The sequence below is a fragment of the Chenopodium album genome, chromosome 19, assembly GCF_948465745.1.
Source record: "Chenopodium album chromosome 19, dcCheAlbu1.1, whole genome shotgun sequence".
Taxonomy (NCBI): Eukaryota; Viridiplantae; Streptophyta; class Magnoliopsida; order Caryophyllales; family Amaranthaceae; genus Chenopodium; species Chenopodium album.
In genome coordinates this window covers 36,893,364-36,916,168 of record NC_137852.1, presented here as the reverse complement: position 1 = coordinate 36,916,168, position 22,805 = coordinate 36,893,364, and the positions used below count along the sequence as shown (strand labels likewise).

Below are 22,805 nucleotides of genomic sequence, written 5' to 3'. Positions count from 1 at the left end.
CGATCCTGGTCAGTGTGCCTAGCCGACCTCCTTCCTCCCTCTGCCAACCAACCCTTCTCCACCAATGGCCGGTGATGATGAACAACCTCCTCCTCCCTCCCCCGCAACTTTCCATCCTGCTTATGCCGTATCCAACATCAAGAATTTGATGAGCATCACTCTCGATTAAGAAGAGGGACAATATGCTACTTGGGTTGAATTGTTCCAAATTCAAGCATGTGCATTCAACGTCCTCGATCACATTGACAATGAAGTCTCCCGCCCTTCTGACATTGATGATGCAACATGGAAGCGCCTCGACGCTATCGTCAAGCAATGGATATATGGCACCATTTCAAAGGACTTGGTTCACACAATCATGAAACCTGGGGCTACGGCTATCGAATTGTAGGGACGCCTTGCCGACCTCTTTCATGATAACAAGCACACTCGTGCCGTGTACCTTGAGGAGCAGTTTAATAGCACTCGCCTTGAGAATTTTGCCAACATGACTGAATATTGTCGGCAAATTAAGTTACTCGCGGATCAATTGAGCAATGTTGACAACCCGGTTTCTGAGCAAAAGATGGTTCTACAAATCATCTCTGGACTCCCTAAGGGTGAGTATGACACGGTTGCCGCCATGATTCAGCAATCCGACCCTCTTCATAGTTTCAATCAAGCCCGTTCTCGTTTTCTATTGGAGGAAACTAGAAAAGCCAAGCAAGAAGAGCACGGTCAACATGCTTTGGTTGCTCAACAAGCCCTCTCTAACACCACCACCACTACGCTGGCACCCCAGCAACCCTCCGACCAGCAGCAGCGCGACGGTGGGCGTGGTGGCAGCAGGGGCCGCGACCGCAACAACTTCCGCAATGGGAAGGGCCGTGGTCGTGGGGGAAAGCCGCAGCAACAACAATCACAACAATTCCCTCAACAGGCCCAGGCCCAGTCCGCGCCATTTTGGGGAGCCCAACCCCAATGGTAGCAGCCTAATTATGGGCAGTGGGCTTCCCCACCATGCCCCTATCCAACTAGGCCGGCCCAACAGCAATTTCGGGTTCCTCAGCAAGGCATACTTGGTGCACGTCCAACCCAACAACAAGCTTATTTTGCTCCCACCCCTCAACAAGCTCCATATGGGCCTCTTTTGTCTCCAACTGATTTGGGTCAGGCCTATAGCTCCATGAGTTTGCAACAACCCGATAATGGTTGGTATATGGATACCGGTGCCTCATCCCATCTTACTCACAACTCCGGTAATCTCTCTAAATTATTTCCTTTGCGTTTTCCTCAGTTTATTTTGGTTGGAGATGGTAAACGCATTCCAATTCAAGGCTGTGGCACTACCACCACACCACCCCCCCATCCTCCATTTACCCTCAACACTGTCCTTTTTACTCCTAATATTATTAAAAATTTAATTTCTGTTAGGAAGTTCACCAGTGACAATTCAGTTTCTGTTGAGTTTGACCCTTTTGGTTTTTCTGTGAAGGATCTCAATACGGGGAAGCCTCTAGCGAGGTGCAGTAGTGTGGGGGACCTCTATCCATTCACTTCGTCTTCCGCTTCTTCAGTCCACCAACAACTCTCTTTAGCCGCAATATCTCCTTCCACCTGGCACAGTCGTCTCGGTCATCCTAGCGAACCAGTTTTCAATGCTTTGAGGAATAGAAAATTATTTCAATGTAATAAGGGATCATCCTCCCATTTTTTCTATTCTTGTCCATTAGGAAAGCATGTTAGACTTCCTTTTAAATCCTCTGTATCGGTTACTTTCTCTCCTTTTGATATAATCCATGCAGATTTATGGACTTCCCCTGTCACTAGCAAATTGGGCCACAAGTATTTTTTAGTACTACTTGATGATTTCTCACATTTTGTTTGGGTTTATCCTTTAAAGTTTAAATCCCAAGTGTATGACATTTTTCTTCATTTTAGGGCCTATGTTCTTGATGTGCACATTCTATACCACATTTTACCCTCGATTTATAGCTATTTCTGTGTGATTTCTAAGCTCTACGGAGCTATTTCTCGCTAATATCCTCTTCTCTAGTGTGGTTTGGTCTATTTAGTTGATTTTGTAGGTATATGAAGATTTCCGGATGATTTGGACTTGTTTTGGATAGCCATGAGAGCTTATGAAGATGTTAGAGATTTTTCCCGTGTCCGCCCTGGAGGGCAACATTGCCCTGGCAGCCAGGGCGAAGAAGGAAAGAAGAGAAGTCACAAAAGAGGAAGTATGAAGAGTGTAGCTTTTGTCCGCCGGGACCGGGCAACATTGCCCTGGCAGCGCGGGCAAACAAGAAACTTCACAAGAAAGGCTACGTGAAGAAGCATTTGGGCGATGTTTCTCGCGCCCGACCGGGCGGCTTTGCCCTGGCTGCCCGGGCAAAGCTTCGCGAGGCGCGTTTTCATCATTTTTCGGGATTTCTTAATTAAGGGATATAAATACCCTTTGTAAACCCCGACTAAAAACACTTAGTTATTATCTTAGCAGCTTTTAAACACTTTTAGAACCCTAATATTCTCTCTAGTTCTAGATTACATTTGATTTTCAAGTTTTGATCTTTATTCATCAACGATTGGTACTTTTCTTGATTCAAGCAATTGGTATTCATTCTTATTCCATCTTTTACTTTTCATTGCTTATTAATCATGTTTTCTTCATTGAATATTGTTTTTGCTTTCGTTAATATGTGTGAGTAGTTTCTTTATTCCAAGATCTAGCGGAACCCGAATATGATTGATGCATGATTTAATTCTTTAAATTCTCTAATGATAATTGCAATTGAATTGCTTAATTGATTGTGCTCATGCCAATATTAGATTAGGGATAATTAGTATTGTTATTAATCCATTGTTTTAATCACAACGGGAGTTGGGTTTTGACGGATTTGAATAAATCAATTAAGGGTTTGAAGTTCATCACGGGAGTAGTTGAATGGATGATTAGGAAGTTAGAGTAATGTGCTCAAGGTCTTTAATTTACATGATTCCACGGAAGTAGGCTTGATTGTGATTAGAGAAGCCATTGATAACTCGGGAGAGACCATTGGTATTATTCATGGATTACTTTTCCTCATTAATCAATTGAATTATATGTTAGGGGTAGAACGACTATTGCATTAATTGTATTCGTGGTAATGCTTGATCTTGGATGTTTTTAGCATTGATTTATCATATTATTTAGTTTAATCGCTTTAATTAGTTCTTTAGTTATTGATTCTCATTCGTTTGATTTGGTTACTTGCTTAGTAGTTACTTGAGTCTAATTAATTAGTTGAACTATAGTCTCTTGGGATCCGACCCTTACTTGCCCGTCTACATAGTAGTGGTCTTGTTATGTTATTTTTGTTAGGTACGCGACACGCCTATCAGTTCTCACTCAGTTTGAAAAGAACATTAAAACTTTTCAAAGTGACAATGGGCGTGAATTTCATAATTCCCCTTTTGAACAATTTTGTTTGAAAAATGGCCTTCGATTCCGTTCTTCTTGCCCAAACACTTCTTCTCAAAATGGGAAGGCCGAGCGAATGATCCGTACCATCAATAATATGGTTCGCACCCTTCTTTTTCATGCATCACTTCCACCATCTTTTTGGGTATATGCTCTATCGGTTGTCACACATACACTTAACATTCTTCCTACTACTACCTTGAAAAATAAGTGTCCCACCGAAATTCTTTTTCGTCGTATTCCCAAATATGACCGTCTTCGAATTTTCGGTTGTTTGTGCTACCCTAACCTCTCCTCCACCGTTCCAAATAAATTGGCACCTAGATCAACTCCGTGCATTTTTTTGGGTTATCCGAGTACCCATAGAGGGTATCTTTTTTATGATCTTTCGACTAACAAGACGATTCTTTCTCGTCATGTCACTTTCGTCGAACACATTTTCCCTTTTTCCAATATCCAAGCTTTTAGGGAGTCTGACTATGATTTTCTTGATTCTGATTTTCCTCCAACAATCACTCATCAATTCCATAATCATAGCCCACCTCAAACTCCTACCCACGTTCCACCTAGGCCCACTACTCAAACCGACCCAACCCCAAATCCCCTCCAAACCGTCCTCCCTCATAACCCACCATCACCTGATGGGCAGAATAGCCCGCCTGTTGGGCGTGGGCCTATTCAATCAGCCACGGCCCAACAGCGTGCTACCCATCAGTTGAGCCCAACTCCCTCCTCTCCCTCCAGCCCAATTACTCCACCTAACCCATTTCCACCTCCCCTTTCTCCTCAAATGCAGACCCGTGCTAAACACGGGATCTTTAAACCAAAAGTGCCGTTCAATTTGAATGTTCAAGCCATTTCTCCACTCCCTAAGAGTCCGAAACTTGCATTGCTTGATCCGAATTGGAATGCGGCTATGGTCGAGGAATTCAATGCTCTTTCCAACCAACATACATGGGATCTTGTTCCAAAACCGGATGGAGGAAACGTCATTCGGTGCATGTGGTTATATAAGCATAAATTTAGGGAAAATGGGGATCTTGAGAGACATAAGGCTCGGCTTGTGGTCAATGGGAAGTCTCAAGAGGTTGGAGTTGATTGTGACGAAACTTTTAGTCCGGTTGTGAAACCGGCCACCATTCGCACCATCCTTAGTATTGCTATGGGGAAGAATTGGCCTATACATCAATTGGATGTTAAAAATGCATTTCTTCACGGTCACTTGAAAGAAACGGTGTACATGCATCAACCGCCGGGTTTTGTGGATCGAACTAATCCCACTTATGTGTGTAGGCTCCGGAGATCTTTATATGGGTTGAAACAAGCACCACGTGCTTGGTACCAACGGTTTGCTTCCTACCTTGTGCATATTGGCTTCACTTGTAGCACAAGTGATACTTCACTGTTCATTTTTCATCAAGGGAAAGACACGGCTTACCTATTACTTTATGTGGATGATATTGTTATTACGGCCTCCTCCGAAAAATTAAAATCCTCCATCATCACATTGCTCAAATCCGAATTTCACATGACTGATCTTGGGAAGCTTAGTTATTTTTTGGGTATCAAGGTTAGCCGTACTTCTCATGGCATGTTTCTTTCTCAACAAAAATATGCCGAAGACATCCTACTCCGAGCAAATATGTCGGCTTGCAAAGCTGTTGCCACCCCCGTGGACACACAACCGAAGCTCAGTGCCACGGCAGGGGCCCCTGTTTCGGACCCTTCGCTATACCGTAGTCTAGCTGGTGCCTTGCAATATTTAACTTTCTCTCGGCCCGACATTGCTTATGCAGTCCAACAATGTTGCCTCTTCATGCATGACCCTCGAGTGCCTCATTTTAATGCCCTCAAACGCATCTTGAGATACATCAAGGGGGCAATGGATCATGGTCTTCACCTTTATCCCTCCGCTCCGTCTAGCCTAATTGCTTATACGGACGCCGATTGGGGTGGCTGCCCCGACTCTAGGCGCTCCACTTCCGGCTACTGTGTCTACTTGGGGGATAATCTCATTTCTTGGTCCGCAAAGAGGCAAGCTACTTTGTCTCGCTCTAGTGCCGAGGCCGAGTATCGCGGTGTGGCAAACGTGGTCGCTGAAACATGTTGGCTGAGAAATTTGCTATTTGAGCTACATTGCCCCATTCGGAAGGCGACCTTAGTGTATTGTGATAATGTTTCTGCGGTTTATTTATCAAGCAATCCGGTTAATCATCAACGAACGAAGCACGTTGAAATGGACATCCATTTTATTCGTGAGAAGGTGGCTTTGGGTCACATCCGGGTCCTTCATGTTCCATCCGCATATCAATACGCCAATATCTTTACTAAGGGTCTTCCGAGGCAATTGTTCATAGAGTTCAAGCATAGTCTTAGCGTTCTTCCTCCTCCCGCTTCGACTACGGGGGTGTGTTAGAGAATATGATTAGTATTCTCACAGTAAATACTCCAAGTAAATACTTGATGACCTTTGGTGTAATGCATCTTCTCATATACTTAGGATTGTACCTGTTGATATTCCTAGGTTGTAATCTATATATTTGATGAATGAGAATATGCTAGACAAGGAGTTTGACACCATCTTACAATTTCTACCTTTAACTTGCTTTTCTTTACATTTTTACCTCTTTACAAAAAAAAAAGCAAAATTAGATTTTGTTTGGCAGTTATCTTCCTAAGAGAATAATTATACATTTACAGCCAGGCCAATCATTAAAAAATCATTAAACATATGATGATTACTAGAATAAGGAAAAAAAATATATATGTACTTAAATTTGGAACAAATTATTATAGAGTATTAGTAGAATTTGATGTTCTTCATAAATATGATATTGTTGATAGAGAGCTTCGATGTCTTGATGAACTTTTTTTATCTTCCACTGGCATAAGCACAGGTATTTGGCCATGATCAACAAAGTCAATCTTGTTTAATCGTAAACAACAAAGCATTTGCTCTGGTAGCTCCTCTGGTTTTTGTACCTGGTCAAAAGATATATTTGTTGATGAAAATTTGTTATAGATGTAAATTTGCACTTGCATATCTTTAACACAAATTCTTATATGTGACCATTCATTATAAGGGTTACTTTGTTAGTGTAATAAGGGTTATTTCGTTAGTGTTATAGGGGGTTAATGGGTCAGTGTTATAGGGGTTACTTAGTCAGTTTTATAGGAGTTACTTAGGGCCTGTTCTGATTGACTGAACTAAGCTGAACTGAACTGAATTGAACTTATTAGAGCTGAACTGAACTGAATATTTTATGAGAGAAGAAAATTAAGAACTGAACTGAACTTATTGGAGTTGAACTCAATTGAAAATAATCTGAAGAGAACAGGCCCTTAGTCAGTTTGATAGAAGTTACTTTGTTTTTTTTATAAGTGGTCACACACAAGACGGACTGTATCTTTAAGCCTTGTTATCATTTGTTTTAAATTAAGCTACTTGGAGAATGACTCGGCTAAGAGGTTAAGGGTTGTTGTTGTTTTTTTTTTCATATATGATAAGATTAAATAAAAGGTATACTCGTTATATGATAGTACCTGAATGGTCAAACCAAGATCAATTATGCCATTTTTCAATCTATCTCGAAAAGCTTCAAGCCCTTTTCTTGATATGTAACTGAAGCGATGAACATCCAAGTCTATCTCAAAGTAATTCTTACCCTGAAAGACAATGGATCTGTTGTTTCAATGAATACTACAAGAAGGGGGGGTTGAATTATAGTATGAGAGTTTAGCCAAACTTTTTGCGGAACTAACTAAGTAAGCTAAAGGAACAGAAAGATAAACTGAAGGAACAAAAGTGCACGAGAGATTTTTACGTGGAAAACTCCTTGGCCCTAATCAAGGAGAAAAACCACGACCACTTGGGATTTTAGGAAAAGAATCTTCACTAGAATAGGGAAGTAAATCCTATTACAAACTAAAGACTCTTACTTCAAGTTCCTCAACAAACTTGAAGCCCCGAGGAACAAGTCACCCAACTTGTTACTCCTTCTCTTCTCTTTCTCTTTTCTCACTTCTCTCTGCTCTTTCTCTTCTCTTTCTCTTTTCTTTCTCACTTCTCTTTCTCACAATACAGAAGTTCACTCAAAATTCCCCATTCCCCAAATTACAACTCAAAAGAAAGAAATTAAACTCTAGTGTAAGAACATTAAGAACACTCAAATAGACTTGTATGGAATTGGACTCTTAACTCGATTAAAAGATGAAAACTTATGTGAGCAAAGGGTGAGTTTTTCCAGCAGAAATTACGAGCTATTTATAGAGCAATAAACATGTTTGGAAAAACTTCATTGTGCAGCAAGACACTACGCCACTACTCATACCCACTAAGAAGATCATGTCCCTAAAATTAAGGGACCATGAACTCCTCAATGTGCAAGACCATGTCTAGAGGAAGAACATGGGAGAGTAGACCGCAAGTTTAGAGAAAACGTGAAGATTTTATTTTGTCAAAAACATTTTCCGAAAATCAGAAAAAGAAAAGAAAATAAAATCCTTTTAATTTAAGAAAAAGATAAAATTTAAATTGCAACAGTTTTCCTAAAAACTAGCATGCACAATATTTTATCCTAAGACCAATTCCACACTGATTTTTCGAGTGTAACTAACTTTCTTATACTTACATAAATCTTAAAATATATAAAATATTTAGTTTTCATGTTTCTCTGATGAAGCTTCTACTCCGAGGCTTCTGTTCCTTGAAAGGAACTTCTCTTCTCTGGCGATGCTTCTTCTCTGAAGCTTCTGTTCCCTGAGGGAACCTTCTCTTCTCAAGTCTTCATTTCAGAAGCGACAGTTCCTGTGAGGGAACTCTTTTTTTTGGATAACTTTGTTTCTGGCCTTCCTGTTCCTCATGGTATCTTTGCTCGACACTTAATTCTCCTAGTCTTTGCACTGATCACACACTTAAACAATCAAGCCTTTATTAGTATGTAAGTAAGTAAGGTTGTGTCATCATCAAAATCATTAAGTCCAACAGGATCGATAGAATTATTATGTTACAATGGTCTACAATCATTAAAAACTTTCGACAAAAAGAAACACAAAATTTTTGGTCATATGAATTCTTCTTTTATCTTGCGAACTTTTAGCATTACTTTGTCATATGAACTAACATGCGTATATTGAAAAGGCGATAGACAAAATTCGGCAAATGTTAGTTCATGGCGGAGTAACAAGATATTTTTTTTCTTGTTTTGTTAATAAAAAAAAATATAATTGTAGCAAGAGGTCTCAAAAGCATACCCGACCCGACCCGATCCGAAACCGATTCGAAAAATATCCGATTCAGATTTGAACTCGCGTAGACATAACAATTTAGTATGACTTAACTTTAAAAAATTATCCGACCCGACCCGACCATATCAGACCCGATCCGATCATCCGAATTGACACCTCTAGAATTGTAGCTAGGTCGAGGCCTACCCTAATTTAAATCTATCATAGAAAATGGTCATTTTACATACCTTGTAAAAATTGTGTTGGGGGCGTGAAAGAACAGGCTTTTCATTGTAAGATTGTACAAGCTTTTTTTCAGTAGAGCTCAAATTGAGATCTTCAGGATTGACCAAGCCTGCTATGATCTTGAGCCTTTCTCTATAAGGAACTAAAGTTTCTTTAGAAAACCCTTTTACTTTCTCCATTTCATCATCAACCATTCTCTGTCATAGAACAAGTTTAGAGATTCAATGACTTTTACAACATACAAGTATTAGTGCTAATAAGTTATCAATTCAATAGTTTTATTTGTTGATCCATGTAAAGCAAGAAGAATAGCAACATGCATATCCTATTAAACCTACTAAATATGCTCATTTACTTTTAATCCACCAAACTTTTATTTGTGTTCATGAATTACAATTACCACCCATCAAATCATGGTAATGGACAATAACGTTAATACGTGCAAAAATTTTTATACAATTTAGATGAGCAAGCATTAACTTGGGAAAAACATTGATTTTTTTTTAACTCGTTCTCATTACCACTATTTATACTCTGTATCAATTATCAAACAAATTGTAGATGAACTATATATTAATGAAATGGTGTTGAACAATCATTTGTATAATTTTGAGAAATTTAAGTTATGTGAATCCCAATTTAATTGTTAATGAATCATTATTAATTAATTTAAAGGTATTCTATTTAAAGAAGTATTACGTTTTCTTGGTTATTTTATTTTAAATGAGTTGCACCGCTTTAACTTTTTTAATATATACGGAGTATGTTTTATGGCATTATGGGGATTGGGGGGTCATCGATCTTCTAAGTTGCTCCAAATTAAATGTACCTTGACACAATCTTGGAAGTGAGGGGAGACATCCTTCTCAAAGCTTTCAGATAGTTTGAAATACAAAACAAGGCTCATTCCTTCCCCATCACTATCGCCGCCAAACATGGTTGTTGGATAAGTTGGTACCTATTACAAAAAAACACAAGTGCAAAAGAATTATTTCACGAGTACTAAGCATTTAACGAAATTAATTAGATGTTATATTCAAATGGAAACTAGCTAGGCATATGGATACCCTATTAAATTACCTTCACTAGAGTGTACCCGTGCTCATGCACGGGATATATGTAGTATATATATTTAAGAGAAAAAAAAATGGTAAAAGTGATAGTAATTAAATGGTGGTTATTGGGGTTTTTTTTTTTTTTTTTTTTAAGTGATATGGGTAGTTATGAGTTAAAATGGTGGTTATTGGTTATTTTTTTCAAAAAAAAAAATTAAAAATAAAATTAAAAATAAAAGGGCTAGAATTGCAAGGATGGGAGTTTGGAGTGCTGTGAATGAAAGTTGGAAAAAAAAACTCTACAATTATTTATTAGATTTCAAGAAGTTAAACAAATTTTGAAATTTAACACTATTCATAAACTCCACTTAAACTATGCTTTGTGATTTATACATAAGAGAAAAATATTGTTATCTAATATATCTCGATAGGAATTTACATAATAATAACAACAATCTATAGTTTTTACTTTAATTTAGAGACATTAATGCTTACAATTCTACATACTCTAGACAAATATGAAGTGGTTCAATTTTTTTTTTTTTTTTTTTTTTTTTTTTTTTTTTTTGAAGGGATGGTAAAGCATTATCGAAATGTGAAACAGAGGTAATAAATTCACCTGAATATTTACAATGAGGATTGGAGGAACCATCTCATCCATCCCGGTAGACGGAAGTTCAAGATGTTGAGCAATGTGATTAATCTTTCTTTGACAAATAAACAAATCTACCCCAAATGGCTCATAAGGGCAAATATCTGGCGCCGAACACTTCTTCTTGTCTCTACATAATAGGACACTAAAGTTATAATATTCGTGAATTAATAAGAATTGTAAATTTTGACCGACTATATCTTAAGTTTGCCTATTCTGTATGACATGCTTTGGCTAACATATTCAGATAAGTTTAGTTACGATAGTATAAGTTTAAATAAATTATTAATGTAATATATTTATAAGATTGGGAAATTTTAGCTAGCTATAAGCTCACATAAGTTCCAACAAAATAAGTTTTCAAAAAATAATCACACATGTAAGATAATTACAGATTGATTGTCATTGTAATACCCTAACGTTTTAGTAGTTGAAGAGATGAATGTAAGTGTAAGAAAAAACAAAAATAAAAACTACAGTAATTTGTAATAATGACAATGTAAATTGTAACACGAAGTAACTAAAATGAGATAGAAAGGTTACATACTTAAAGTATGTCTTGCCACGCAAATTGAATTTCGAAGGTGTAACTTCAAGCCAATGTCCTGATATGGATTTTTGTCTATCAAAAAATGGAATTAAACGGCCTGCTCTTGGACGATATAAATAGTGCTTCAATGCACCTATATATAAATTTCAAATTGGTGATTATTATTAATAATGAACTCATCATAATTTCCATATATAAATAGTATCAATAATATTGATCGACTATCTTAAGTTATGGAATTAAACCTAGGCATAATAACTCAATACATATTAAAGATTCGATTTATATTAAGAGGTACTCGTATATTGCAACATGATTACGTGGTAATAATCTACTCCCTCCGTCCCCAAATGATAGTCCCTTATGACCTACTCCGTATTTTTAGTCTCAAATTGATAGTCCCATTTGCTTTTTTCAAGTAGCATTAATATCATTTTTTTTTATCAAAATTCCCTCCAATTGAAACAATATTTATGCAAATTTAACTTTCCCATATAAAATTTGTTTTTCAATGTACTTTTATTACTTTATCTAACTATTTTACATACCCAATGTAAATTTATATTTTCATTGAAATTTTACTACTTTTATTTAAGTTTCTTAATTTCCGTGATTTTTGCCCATAAGGGACTATCATTTGGGGACGGAAGGAGTAGATAGATACAGGATGCACTCAAGTTGACACAACACGTACAACTCCATGTCGAATATGCCTCAGACTCAATAAGATCAAATTTAGACTTCGAGTAAAGCTAGAGAATTTAAAGCTTGTCGAGTAATAAAAGGTAGCAAGAAATGGGAATATATGGGCATAAATGGGCATGGTGATTGGGCATGGATGAGATGGAAGAGAGAGATATTAATAAAAAAGTTGATGGCCACCATTGATTTGGGCAACCATAGGCTTTGCTCTAAACTCATGACGAACTCACTTGATCACCAACCCTAATCTCATATATATGCGACATAAATTTAAACACGATAAAAAAATTAAATTTAAGTGAAAAAAAGGCAGAATTAAGCATGTAACAATACTTAAGGATGCATGGATATTAAAATACTTACTACTCTCTATATTTTCAGAAGATTTTCGTTTGAAGGAAATACTAAATATTGATGATTTTTTCCGATGAGACGGTCATCCGGAATTTTGTATGTAGCTCATGTCATTGAAGCTCAATGAAGCAAGCAATTGTGGTAGACCAGCCTTCAGTATTGCCCATTTGTCTTGAGTAGTCTTCTCTAAAGAATCACACTTCTCCTTTAGATAAGTGAAGTTTTCATTAGATTGATCTAATAGCTTCTTCCTAGTAGCACTAAATTGATTAGCTTTCCCTGAACACAAAAAAGTACATAAAAATTGTTACTCTATGTGTTTCTCTACTTGTGCATTAGATGTATGTATGTGTAACAATCTATCACTAATTGTAGCTAAACTAAAACCATTTACATCATCTCTATACCTACACGTGACGTTTTCTCATGAAAAAAATTACCATCAAAATTATGGTTTATGACATAAATAGTTTTATTTTTCTTTTCTATTTTTTGTCCTTCCAAATTCAAATGTTGGAAAAATATATACTTCCTCCGTTTTCTTTTACTTGCAACACTTTCCTAAAAAGGAAATGTCACAATACTTGCAACACACTATTAAAGGAAAGTTACTTTAGGGAAAAACTATAGTATATCCCTTATTTAAAGCACATGGTCCACTAAATTACACTCCTAACAACCACTCATCCTATTTTAAAGTTTATTATATCATGTAAAATTGTAAACACCACCTTTCTTAATTATCATGCTAAAGGGTGTGTTGCATCTAAAAGAAAACGGAGGAAGTAATTCTTTATGAGTGTTAACTATCCAAGAACAACTTAAAAAATGATTTTTCTTCCCTCCTAGAGTATGTAAGTTGGAGGAAGCCTCATTTTATATGTGATAAACAAAAAACGTTTATCTAGTGGAATTTTTATAAATAAATCGGTATAAAATTTCATTCAGCATGACATTTCTGTAAATAAATCAACATCAGTAGGCCCACATGTAATAAAAACTTGTTGATTTATCTACAAGAAAAGGCACTAGATTTTTTTATTTTATTTTAGGAAAATTTCACATTTGCTACCAGAGAAAGGACCCTAATTCACATTTGCTACCCCTTTAATTTTTTATTTTATTTTACTACCACCTAAATCAGAGTTTTTTAAAAATCACTAGAATCCCAAATATTATAGAATAATCAAAAGAGCTCCCCTACCCCCGAGCCGGCTACTGCTTTATCAATCATTCCTTTTCGCGCACTATCTTTCATCACCAAACAGTGGATTAACAAGCTTTAGAGAGTCGATTTGCCCTATGATAATCTACTTGTCGAGCCCGGCTTTGGTCTCTGGTTTGATGGTTGCTTTTTTACTTGCTTTTCTCGATCAAGCAGACTCCCAGAGATCTTCCTTTCAATGAGGCATTCTCAACTCACTCAACGGTCAGTTTGTGTTGCAAGGAGATGAGGAACTTTACTACGAGTCTATTGCTACTATACTGACGGTGATAAAGAAAGAGTGATTTGCTCCCCTTTAGTAAAAGGGAGGGGATATTTTTTCTTCATCCGGGGGCTTTTGGAAAGAATGCGTTTTTGAGTTTGTGAGGTTCCAACTGTAGTGAAATGAAGGGTCTTTCTACTACCACTTAACGGATCCGTTACGATTTCCGTTAAGTTTATTAAAAAAAATTAAAAAAATAATTAAAATAAAAAAAAATAAACCACCCTCCCCCTCCCCTGCCACCCCCTGCCCTCCCCCCCTGCCGGCGTCCGGCGCCCAGAACTTCAGCTGGCGCCGGCGCGTACCCACCCCCTCCCTTTCCCCCACCCCTACGCAGCCAACGCGAACCCCCTCCCCTTTTCCCGTTCTCGCTGCCCCGACCAACCACCCCAAACCGAAACCAAAACCACCCCCGGAATCAGCCCCCAACCCCGTTCCCTCCACCGAATCGACCCCCCTCCCCTTCCTCGTCCCCCGTTCCCTTATCAGCCACAATCGGAATTCCCTGCCACCAAAACCACCCTAAACGAAACCCTAAAACTTGTTTAGGGTGGTTTCGGGCAGGGGGTTTAGGGTTAGGGTTGTTAGTTTTGGGTGGGGTGGGGAGGGGAAGGGTTTCAATTCCGACCAATATCGCCGGCGTCGGCTGCAGCTTGGGCGCTGGCCGCCGGTAGGGGGAGGGGGGAGGGTGGTTGACGGGGAGGGCTAGGGTTTTTTGGGTGGGTGGTTTTTAATTTTTTTTTATTTTTTTTAATTTATTTTTTTAATTTATTTTATTTTTTTTAATAAACTTAACGGAAATCCTAACGAATTCCGTTAAGTGGTAGTGATTTTAATAATTAGTGTGTTTGTGTGGTAGTAATATAAAATAAAAAATTAAAGGGGTAGCAAATGTGAATTAGGGTCCTTTCCCTGGTAGCAAATGTGAAATTTTCCTTTATTTTATTTTATCACAAAGATAAACTTGTATTTTCTCATGTAAGTTGTACAATTTGTTGTAATATCAACTAGATTATATAATATTTCATTGAAAAAAAATTGATTTTTTAAAATTTTAAATCATATACATTGCATGGGTATAGTACTTAATAAAAAATAAAAAGTTTGATGTGCATTTTGTATGAATTACCTTCATTATCCATCTTGAAAAAACTTCCACAATAATCTTCAAACATATTTTCATAGTCTGCGGAGTATGATGTGGAATGAGGAATTTGGCCTCCATTTGCATCATTATTACCTACAATTGTAGAATTATCTGGAAAAAAAATCGGATTGATCTGAATTCAATAAGATAACATTAGAAAATGTTATACTTTTAAGTAAGCTATAACAATAAAATTTAGGAGATGTAATTACCTCCATGAACACTAGTGAATTCATCTTCCGAGTCCGACTCCACTACACTAACTGAATCAAACCATGCTTCCTCCTTAGAGATACCTACACATGGTTTATTATACACTAATAATGATTATTTATCTAATATAATAATATATACTACCTCCGTTACATATTATTTGCAACGATTAGACATTTTTCCTCACTACTTTATGTCAAATCGTTGCAAATAATGTGAAACAGAGGTAGTATGTTTGTGAAGTTGTGCATAGGAAGAACAAGTAGTGCCGAAGATAAGTTACAAGGAACTCAAGCAATGAAAAAGCATATATTATATGGAACATGAGAAATATATGATAAGCAATACAAGAAACAAAAACAATGATGAGCTATGATATGATAGATAAGCTTGATGATGGCTTATTAAGGAACACAACATAAAGATAATTATGTAAATAGATGTTTATATAAGTTAACTTTATGAACTAAGTATCCTAGCTATGCATACATGACTTGTGTATGCTTAGGAGTCTTTTAGTCTAGGCTTTCTAGGCGTTTTTATCTTGTAATGTTAAGTGTCGTAAAGTACAGTGTTTCAGGTAAAGTTCCTTTAAGGATCTAAACTCTTTGTTGTAAAGCTCTACTTTAATTTAGCTTAGTTTTAGTTTCTCTTTCTTGTTTTAAAGTTCCGATTCCAGCTAGTTTCAGACATGTCTCGAGTGTCCAACATATTGGTTTTAGCTCTTTATTATGTATATGTATTGAGAGTTATTCATTGAGATCTTGCATTAAAAAGGCTAAGGTGTGAGTGTATTCTTGTATATTGGGGTGTGAGAGTTTGTGAGGATTATCTTTATCAATTTATTGTAATTGAGAGTTTGCAAAGTGTAGGCTTCTAGAATGAGTGAGTAGTGCCACGGGAGTACCACTAGGGACTTGAATGTGGGATTCAAGTTGAGTGAGGAACAATTAGGTTACCGTTGAGTTTTGGATAGGAACTGGGCTCGAAGCAAGCTAATTTCACTGTAGGAACTTGTGAGAAAGGTCCGACTATAATAGATAGGTTGTAACTAGGATTGTTTGGCCTATTATAAAGAATGGTTAAGACAATCCCTAAAGGGTTGAGTTTTTACCTCAAGAAATTTATATTCAGTGAATATTAGGTACTTAGCAACATACTACAATTCACCCACCTCTTGTAGTATATCATCCATCCAAATAAAAAAGTCATTTATCTCTATGTGTGTATGATATATCATTCTAATATAGATTAGTGTAAATGAAGAAATTTATCACACACATGATTGTTCATGTTCAGAAGATTAACTTAGGTAGATTAATTATGTGATTTCCTAGTTTTAAGAAGAGTTGCCCAACTTGCCCATATGTCAAAGAAGAAGAAAAAGACTAGGGCATGATCTCAATTAAGTATGTTTTTTTTTTTTTTCTCATCATTATTTATTGCCAATGAATGATAATACTATGTTATTTGTTAAGGTTAGGCGGCATTCCATCTTTAAATATTGATATAATCTACATTAATGTCTATAACTTATGATAATTGTTTCAATTTAGACAAACAATTGTACATAAGATAGTTAAGAGGAGGGAAATCATGTTACCATTAGGGTTATTTTGATTATGATGCAACTGCATTTGCCTGAGAAGGAATGATGAATTCAATACCTCCGATCTTCGAAAATCACTAGTTTCACCTTCCCCAACATCCGTATGGAGATATTGGCTAACAGTTATGTCAGTTATGAAGCTAGTACCATCATCTATTGGCTTATTTTTGTCTTCACCAACAAAATTTGAAATTCTTTGACGATGTTTGGTGCAATGATAACGGAATTTTCTTCGCGTTCTAACGGGTTTTGTATGTTTTGAGTAACAACCACCCATTCTGATCACTTATTTCATAAAAGAGTACAAATTTTATATAAATCACCCTTCACCAAAACTACTGTACATGCACTAGGATTTTTATCTGCACAAAAAAGAAAAAAAAAAAGGATTTAACAAAATTTTAAGTAGTTACTAAGTTAACAACATATATATAGCGTGGTATATATGATAATGAATAATAAGAAAATGTGCATGTGTAATGAAGAAGAGCAATCAAAAGGATTAAATCAAATTGATCTTGTCTTTAAATTAACAGAAAAATCAAAACTATTCAGTAAAAATTGGAAAAAAAAAAACAAGTAGTTGACTCTATTTAGTGCAACGTTGTGAAATGAATGTAAAGGTTTCGTGAAAATTGAATGTATTGTAGGTAAAAATATCGCTCTTGTTTACACAACATTTTTTTATATACACCAGGGTTTACATGGAGGTAGGTGCAACCAAAATTAGTTATTTTTCTCATTTTAAGATTTTAAAATGAGCAAAAAATATTAAATGAGTAGAACATATCCTTGGTGTAACTTGCATTTGAGTGTATATATTATTATTATTATTATTATTATTATTATTTATTATTATTATAGTTTTTTTTACAAGGTTTAGAATATAGCCGCTTTAATTTGACCGAGTTTGGAGAGAACCAAGTCTCGGATAATCAACGAGGAAGTAGCTTGTATGTAACCCGTATTACTAACAATTAAATAAAATGAATAGATTTTATATAACCATTAAACTTGATATGCATGAATACAAAAAGAGTTTTGTTAATTGAATGAACCAATATTATGTCAAGACAACAAGCATTCATATGATAAACCTCAAAATGTGATATTTATATATTTATAATTCAATTTGTTTTAAAAGTTGTTGTTACGGTATTATGAGAATTTAATTATGCATGTTGAACAAAACATAACAATGAAAGGAACATAGGTAATTGATCTTCCACCTATTTTTTCTTAAATTATAAAAATTATATATAACGTATTTATTAAAATATATGAATGATAAATAAAACAAATTAACGTGTGAACAAAAAATCAAAATCTAATCCTAGAAACACATATAAACTTGAACACATTATCATGTATGCATGTATCATACCTTCAACCTACATTGAAATTTGAAAACCATTCTTCCACCAAATTTTAAAAAACATGAAAACATTAATAATAATGATAGCATGTCAAATTGATTTATTAATTAAGCACCCAAAATTCAATACTAATGATGTAATTAAAATAACACATGATAACAAAAATTAATTCTTCTGAAAAATGCAATACAAAAAAGTTATGATACCTCAAAAAGTAAAAATGATAACAAAAATCATGGGATGATGAACACGTCGATATTGGTTTCCCCTTATCCTTGTCAAATTTACATATCAAAGAGAAATAATGTAAAAGAGAAATAATATGGAACTTAAAAGATGTAAGATAAAATTTGAAAAGAGTGACTAAGAAATTTTTGCAACAGAAATTTTGCCCCTTTTTCCTCAAAAAAGATATTTATTTGATGTTACACCCTCCAAAGGGAGTTTATCCTTTCCAAGTTTTACGTTGTTGCAAACTTTTAAATTTGGTGTCTTAATCAAGTACAACTAGATAGCATAAGGCCACCACATGCACAAGAGGGGAGAGATAGAGAGGATTGGATTTGAAAGCAATGTGATTGTTGCTTATTAGGTCCCTCTATTACAATAACATACACATTAATCTGTCTGTTCCTAAATAACTAACACACTTGACTTCTTTTTTATTTTATTTTATTTTTAATAATGTTAAGAATCTACTTAATCATAAATTATATTGATAAATAGGTATTAATATAATGATCTTGCTAACGAGCGCTCCGAGACGTTAGATAAGGAATAATTATATTGGTTGAAAGAGTATTAAGTTAGGAATGTATGACAAAATCACTCGTCGTTCAATGTAATTAATCTTAGTTTTACTCTAATATTTTCACTTTTAATTCTGTTATCTAACGCCCCGGAGGCGCTCTAAGAGCATTGTACTAATAAAAATATAATCCGGCTCAAGCTGAACACTTTATTTAAACTCTAGTAACTTGAATTATAACCCGTACTTAAGATACTTAATACTCCGTAGTAGGTTATTGAGTAACGAGATGAGAGGATTGATTGATTGTTAAGTATAGAATTTCTAGAAAATTAAAGAAGGAAAAACAAATTGCAGTCACAATTTTATTGCAATCTTATTATATAACTAACACACCAATGTTCATATATCTCAATCAAACACTTACAAATGACAATCAACATTTAGACCTAAAACAGAGAAATCATACTTATTGACACACTAAAATATCACTAACATACCAAACATCATAGAGAAAGTTTTATATTATGACATAAACGAAACTACGAAAGCCTAATTTTTTTTTTTTTGAAACCACGAAAGCCTAATTTTGTACTAAACAATCAGACTGTTAACTAAGCCTAGAAATGACAGCATTCGAAAGCAACTACATAGTGTATTTCCCTCATTGTAATTATTCCGATCAGACGTTTCACCTTAATAGACTTTCCTGATTTCCCAGACCCATTTCATCAGCTACCTGTCGAGCATTTTCAATTGATGCAGATGAGTTTCTGTCGTCGATATCACCCTCAGCATCTGCAATACCTGTGTTATCGTCGATATCACCCTCAGAATCTGCAATACCTGTGTTAACAGCAATTTCACCCTCAGCATCTGCAATGCCTGTGTTATTGTCGATATCATCACCCTCAGGATTTTCACTACTACCTGTGCTATACTCGAAATCAACTTCTTCATCTACAATAGGTGGGTGATATAATCTCAGTATTTCCAGTCTCAAACCGATTGATGCAACTTCTTCGTCTGACAGGCCAGATTCTTCTCTGATTTCATTCATCATTTCAAGAAGCGTATCAGTTTCGACACAGAACACAAAATCATCAATCTTAACTTCAGTAGTCCTCACTGTCACAGACATCAGTTCACTGCCCAACTTTTCTCCTACTACTGCAAATTTCGTGTACTCTTCGTTGAGCTCTGCATTAAAAGGCGGTCGTTCTTGTTCTCTAACCCCCTGATCACTCGTGTCAGCAGGCGGTACACTCACAGATGGTACTGATGCTGCTGCAGAACCTGCTGCAGTAGTAGTACTCGGTTCAAGAAACGGATCATTCAGAAGATCAGCAACTGTAGGCCTAACTCCTACATCAGCAGAACACCTCTGAATGAACCTCTGAAGCTCTCCCTCTGTCACATTGTCTAACTCGCGTAAACTCCTGTCAACTGTTTCATCATACAGCATCTGCAGCACACACACCCCAAAACAGTGCATCTCAGACAGTGCAAGTTTAGCAGCACCATCAGTATCATTAGTCCCCGGTAAAACAAACGCCGCGAAATTCACATCCCCTATCTTAACAGTCCCTGAGTCCCCAACAACACATATGTTTTCCAAATTCAGACACCTTAGAATAACAATCCAATCGCGTTGATTGTGAAGAAAATCTAGTCCTGTCAGAATCTGCTTACACCAATTCTTGATTAATGGATCACCTTCTTTAACATCATGTTTCTTGGTGTAATCCCTCAAATTACAAGAATAAAGTTCAGTAATTATGTTCAATGTCGCTTTATTTTGTGGACTAACCCAAGAATGGTAGCATTTGAGTACATTTTCATGATCTAAATTCCTCAACAACAAATCTTCTCGAAGTAATCCAAATGTACAATCATTTCTATAAAATTTCTTTTTCCAAGCAATTTCTATGCCATTAATCTCATCATATCCTAAGAAAACTACTTTTTGTTGGCCTTTATCAATAATGATGTTGTACCTTGAGTATTGCCCTGTTGGGTCTTTCTCCATGATCGTGTAATCGTCTCCTTCTCGTGAACTCGAAGCCGCCATTGCTAGTTAACAACAACAGGAAAACAGAAGTAACGAAAGATTTGTAATAGAATCGAGTTAATTTTTGTGATAATTGTGTTTGAAGATGAATTTTTTTGGGTTTGAAGAAAAAACAGAATATTTGAAATGGGTTGATGATGAAATGAATTATAAAATGGTAGTGTAAGTGTATGGGTATTTATAATGGTATTGTTTGGTTGTTACTTGAAAGTCAAAATACATTTTATCCGTTTGTTATAGTTAGTTAAGTCGGTTAATCAGTTATCAAGATCAAGAAATCAAAAATGCCCTTTCTTGATTTTTTTTTTAAAAAATTTAAATAAAATTTATTTATGTATATTTATAAAATTGCTTTGATTTTCCTTTAAATTAAGAAAAAATTCTTTTACTTAAAAGGTTTTTTTTATTTTTTTATTTTTTTTTTTTTTTATTTTTTTTTTTAAATGACTTATTTTTTTTTTTTTTTTTTTTTATAAAATGACTTGTTAGTACTACGAGTATAAAAAAATTACTTCTTATTTAACATGGTATCAAAGTGCAAATTGGGTTAAGATGTGATGGATATGGATAAATCAATATGAAGGATAGTATTGAGCCCATGAACAACTCTTGTGTGTGTAATACTTAGCACATAGTAGTACTTAGGTAGTCGCTAGGTGCTGGGAATAGCCGAGTCATAGGCAGTTACAGACTTACAGTGGCAATGAGGTTTTGGCATTGAAATAGGTTTAAAAATATAATGTAATAATATATTGGAGTTCAATTTGTCAAATTTTGATTTCTTGACTATATTATGGGTGACAATTTATCTTTGAACATTTTATTCAATTCTATTAGTTGGTCTCATATTAAAACGAACAGTAATTTTGCAGATCATCACCTTATAGAGCTAGTTTCTATTGAAGTGAACTATATTGGATAATATATATTCATCACTTTGTATCTTGATTAATGAGCTACCCATAGCTTGTATTCCTCGTCAAATAAACTAAATTATGTTCCTGCCTCTCTATATATAGCTATCTTGTTTATCACATGATTTTACTTGCACACAATTGTCTGCCCAACTTTTTTTTATTTAATCTATTATCAATATTGATTAGGGGTGTCCATAATTCGGATTAAAACCGAAATCCAATCCAATCTAAACCGAATTATCAATTTGGATAGGATCCGAACTTTAAATCGGATCGGATCGGATTGAAATTTTTTTAAAAATTCAAATTTCGGATTGGATTGGATTGGATTGACCCTAATCGGATCCGAACTAAACCGAACACCGAAATTTAGAATTAAGCATATATTGTGGACTGTTGTGTTTTACAATTGGGCTTTAAACATTTAGCCCCAATTACGGACTATATAGCTGAAAGTTACTGCTTGTATGTTAATATTATTGATATTTAGTGCATGTAGCTTAGTAATTTTTGTAATGGACTAGTGACTTTTCCTTTTAGTTGTAATTTGAACAATTTATGTTAATCATAATTACTTTTAAGATTTGTATTGGACAAAATGTTATTTCTATAATTGCATTTTTAATTTATACTATTGTACTAGTGTATTTATTATAGAAGATAAATTAACATATTTTAATTCGGATTGGATTGAAGAGTATTTCGGATCGGATTGGATTGAAAAATGGAAAACCGAATTATATTTCGGATCGGATTGGATTTGGCCTAAATCCAAACCGAAACCCGAACGGACACCCTTAGATATTACTAGTGTTATTATTTGTAAAATTGTAATTAAGTAGGGTTCTAGTTGGTCCAACACAATCAAAAGTTTATATTTTGTCATTCACATACTTGATCTAAAAGATACAATAGTCTAGACCTTCCTTGTGAAAACCTAAAGCAAAATTTTTACAACCAACATGTTGTGTATAGTGATGCAATAGTCAACTAGCCTAGTTGTAACACTTTTG

At 35.4% G+C, this 22,805-nt stretch overlaps 1 protein-coding gene and 1 pseudogene across 1 annotated transcript; both read right to left on the bottom strand.

Moving 5' to 3' along the window:
- Positions 1-6,259: 6,259 nt before the first annotated feature.
- Positions 6,260-16,957, bottom strand: LOC145594305 (uncharacterized; annotated as a pseudogene).
- Positions 16,958-19,495: 2,538 nt separating this feature from the next.
- On the bottom strand, positions 19,496-20,875 carry LOC145594304 (putative serine/threonine-protein kinase WNK11). Its single transcript, XM_081650641.1, has one exon. It carries the CDS (start codon positions 20,873-20,875, stop codon positions 19,496-19,498), a length of 1,380 nt encoding a protein of 459 aa, XP_081506767.1.
- Positions 20,876-22,805: the final 1,930 nt, after the last annotated feature.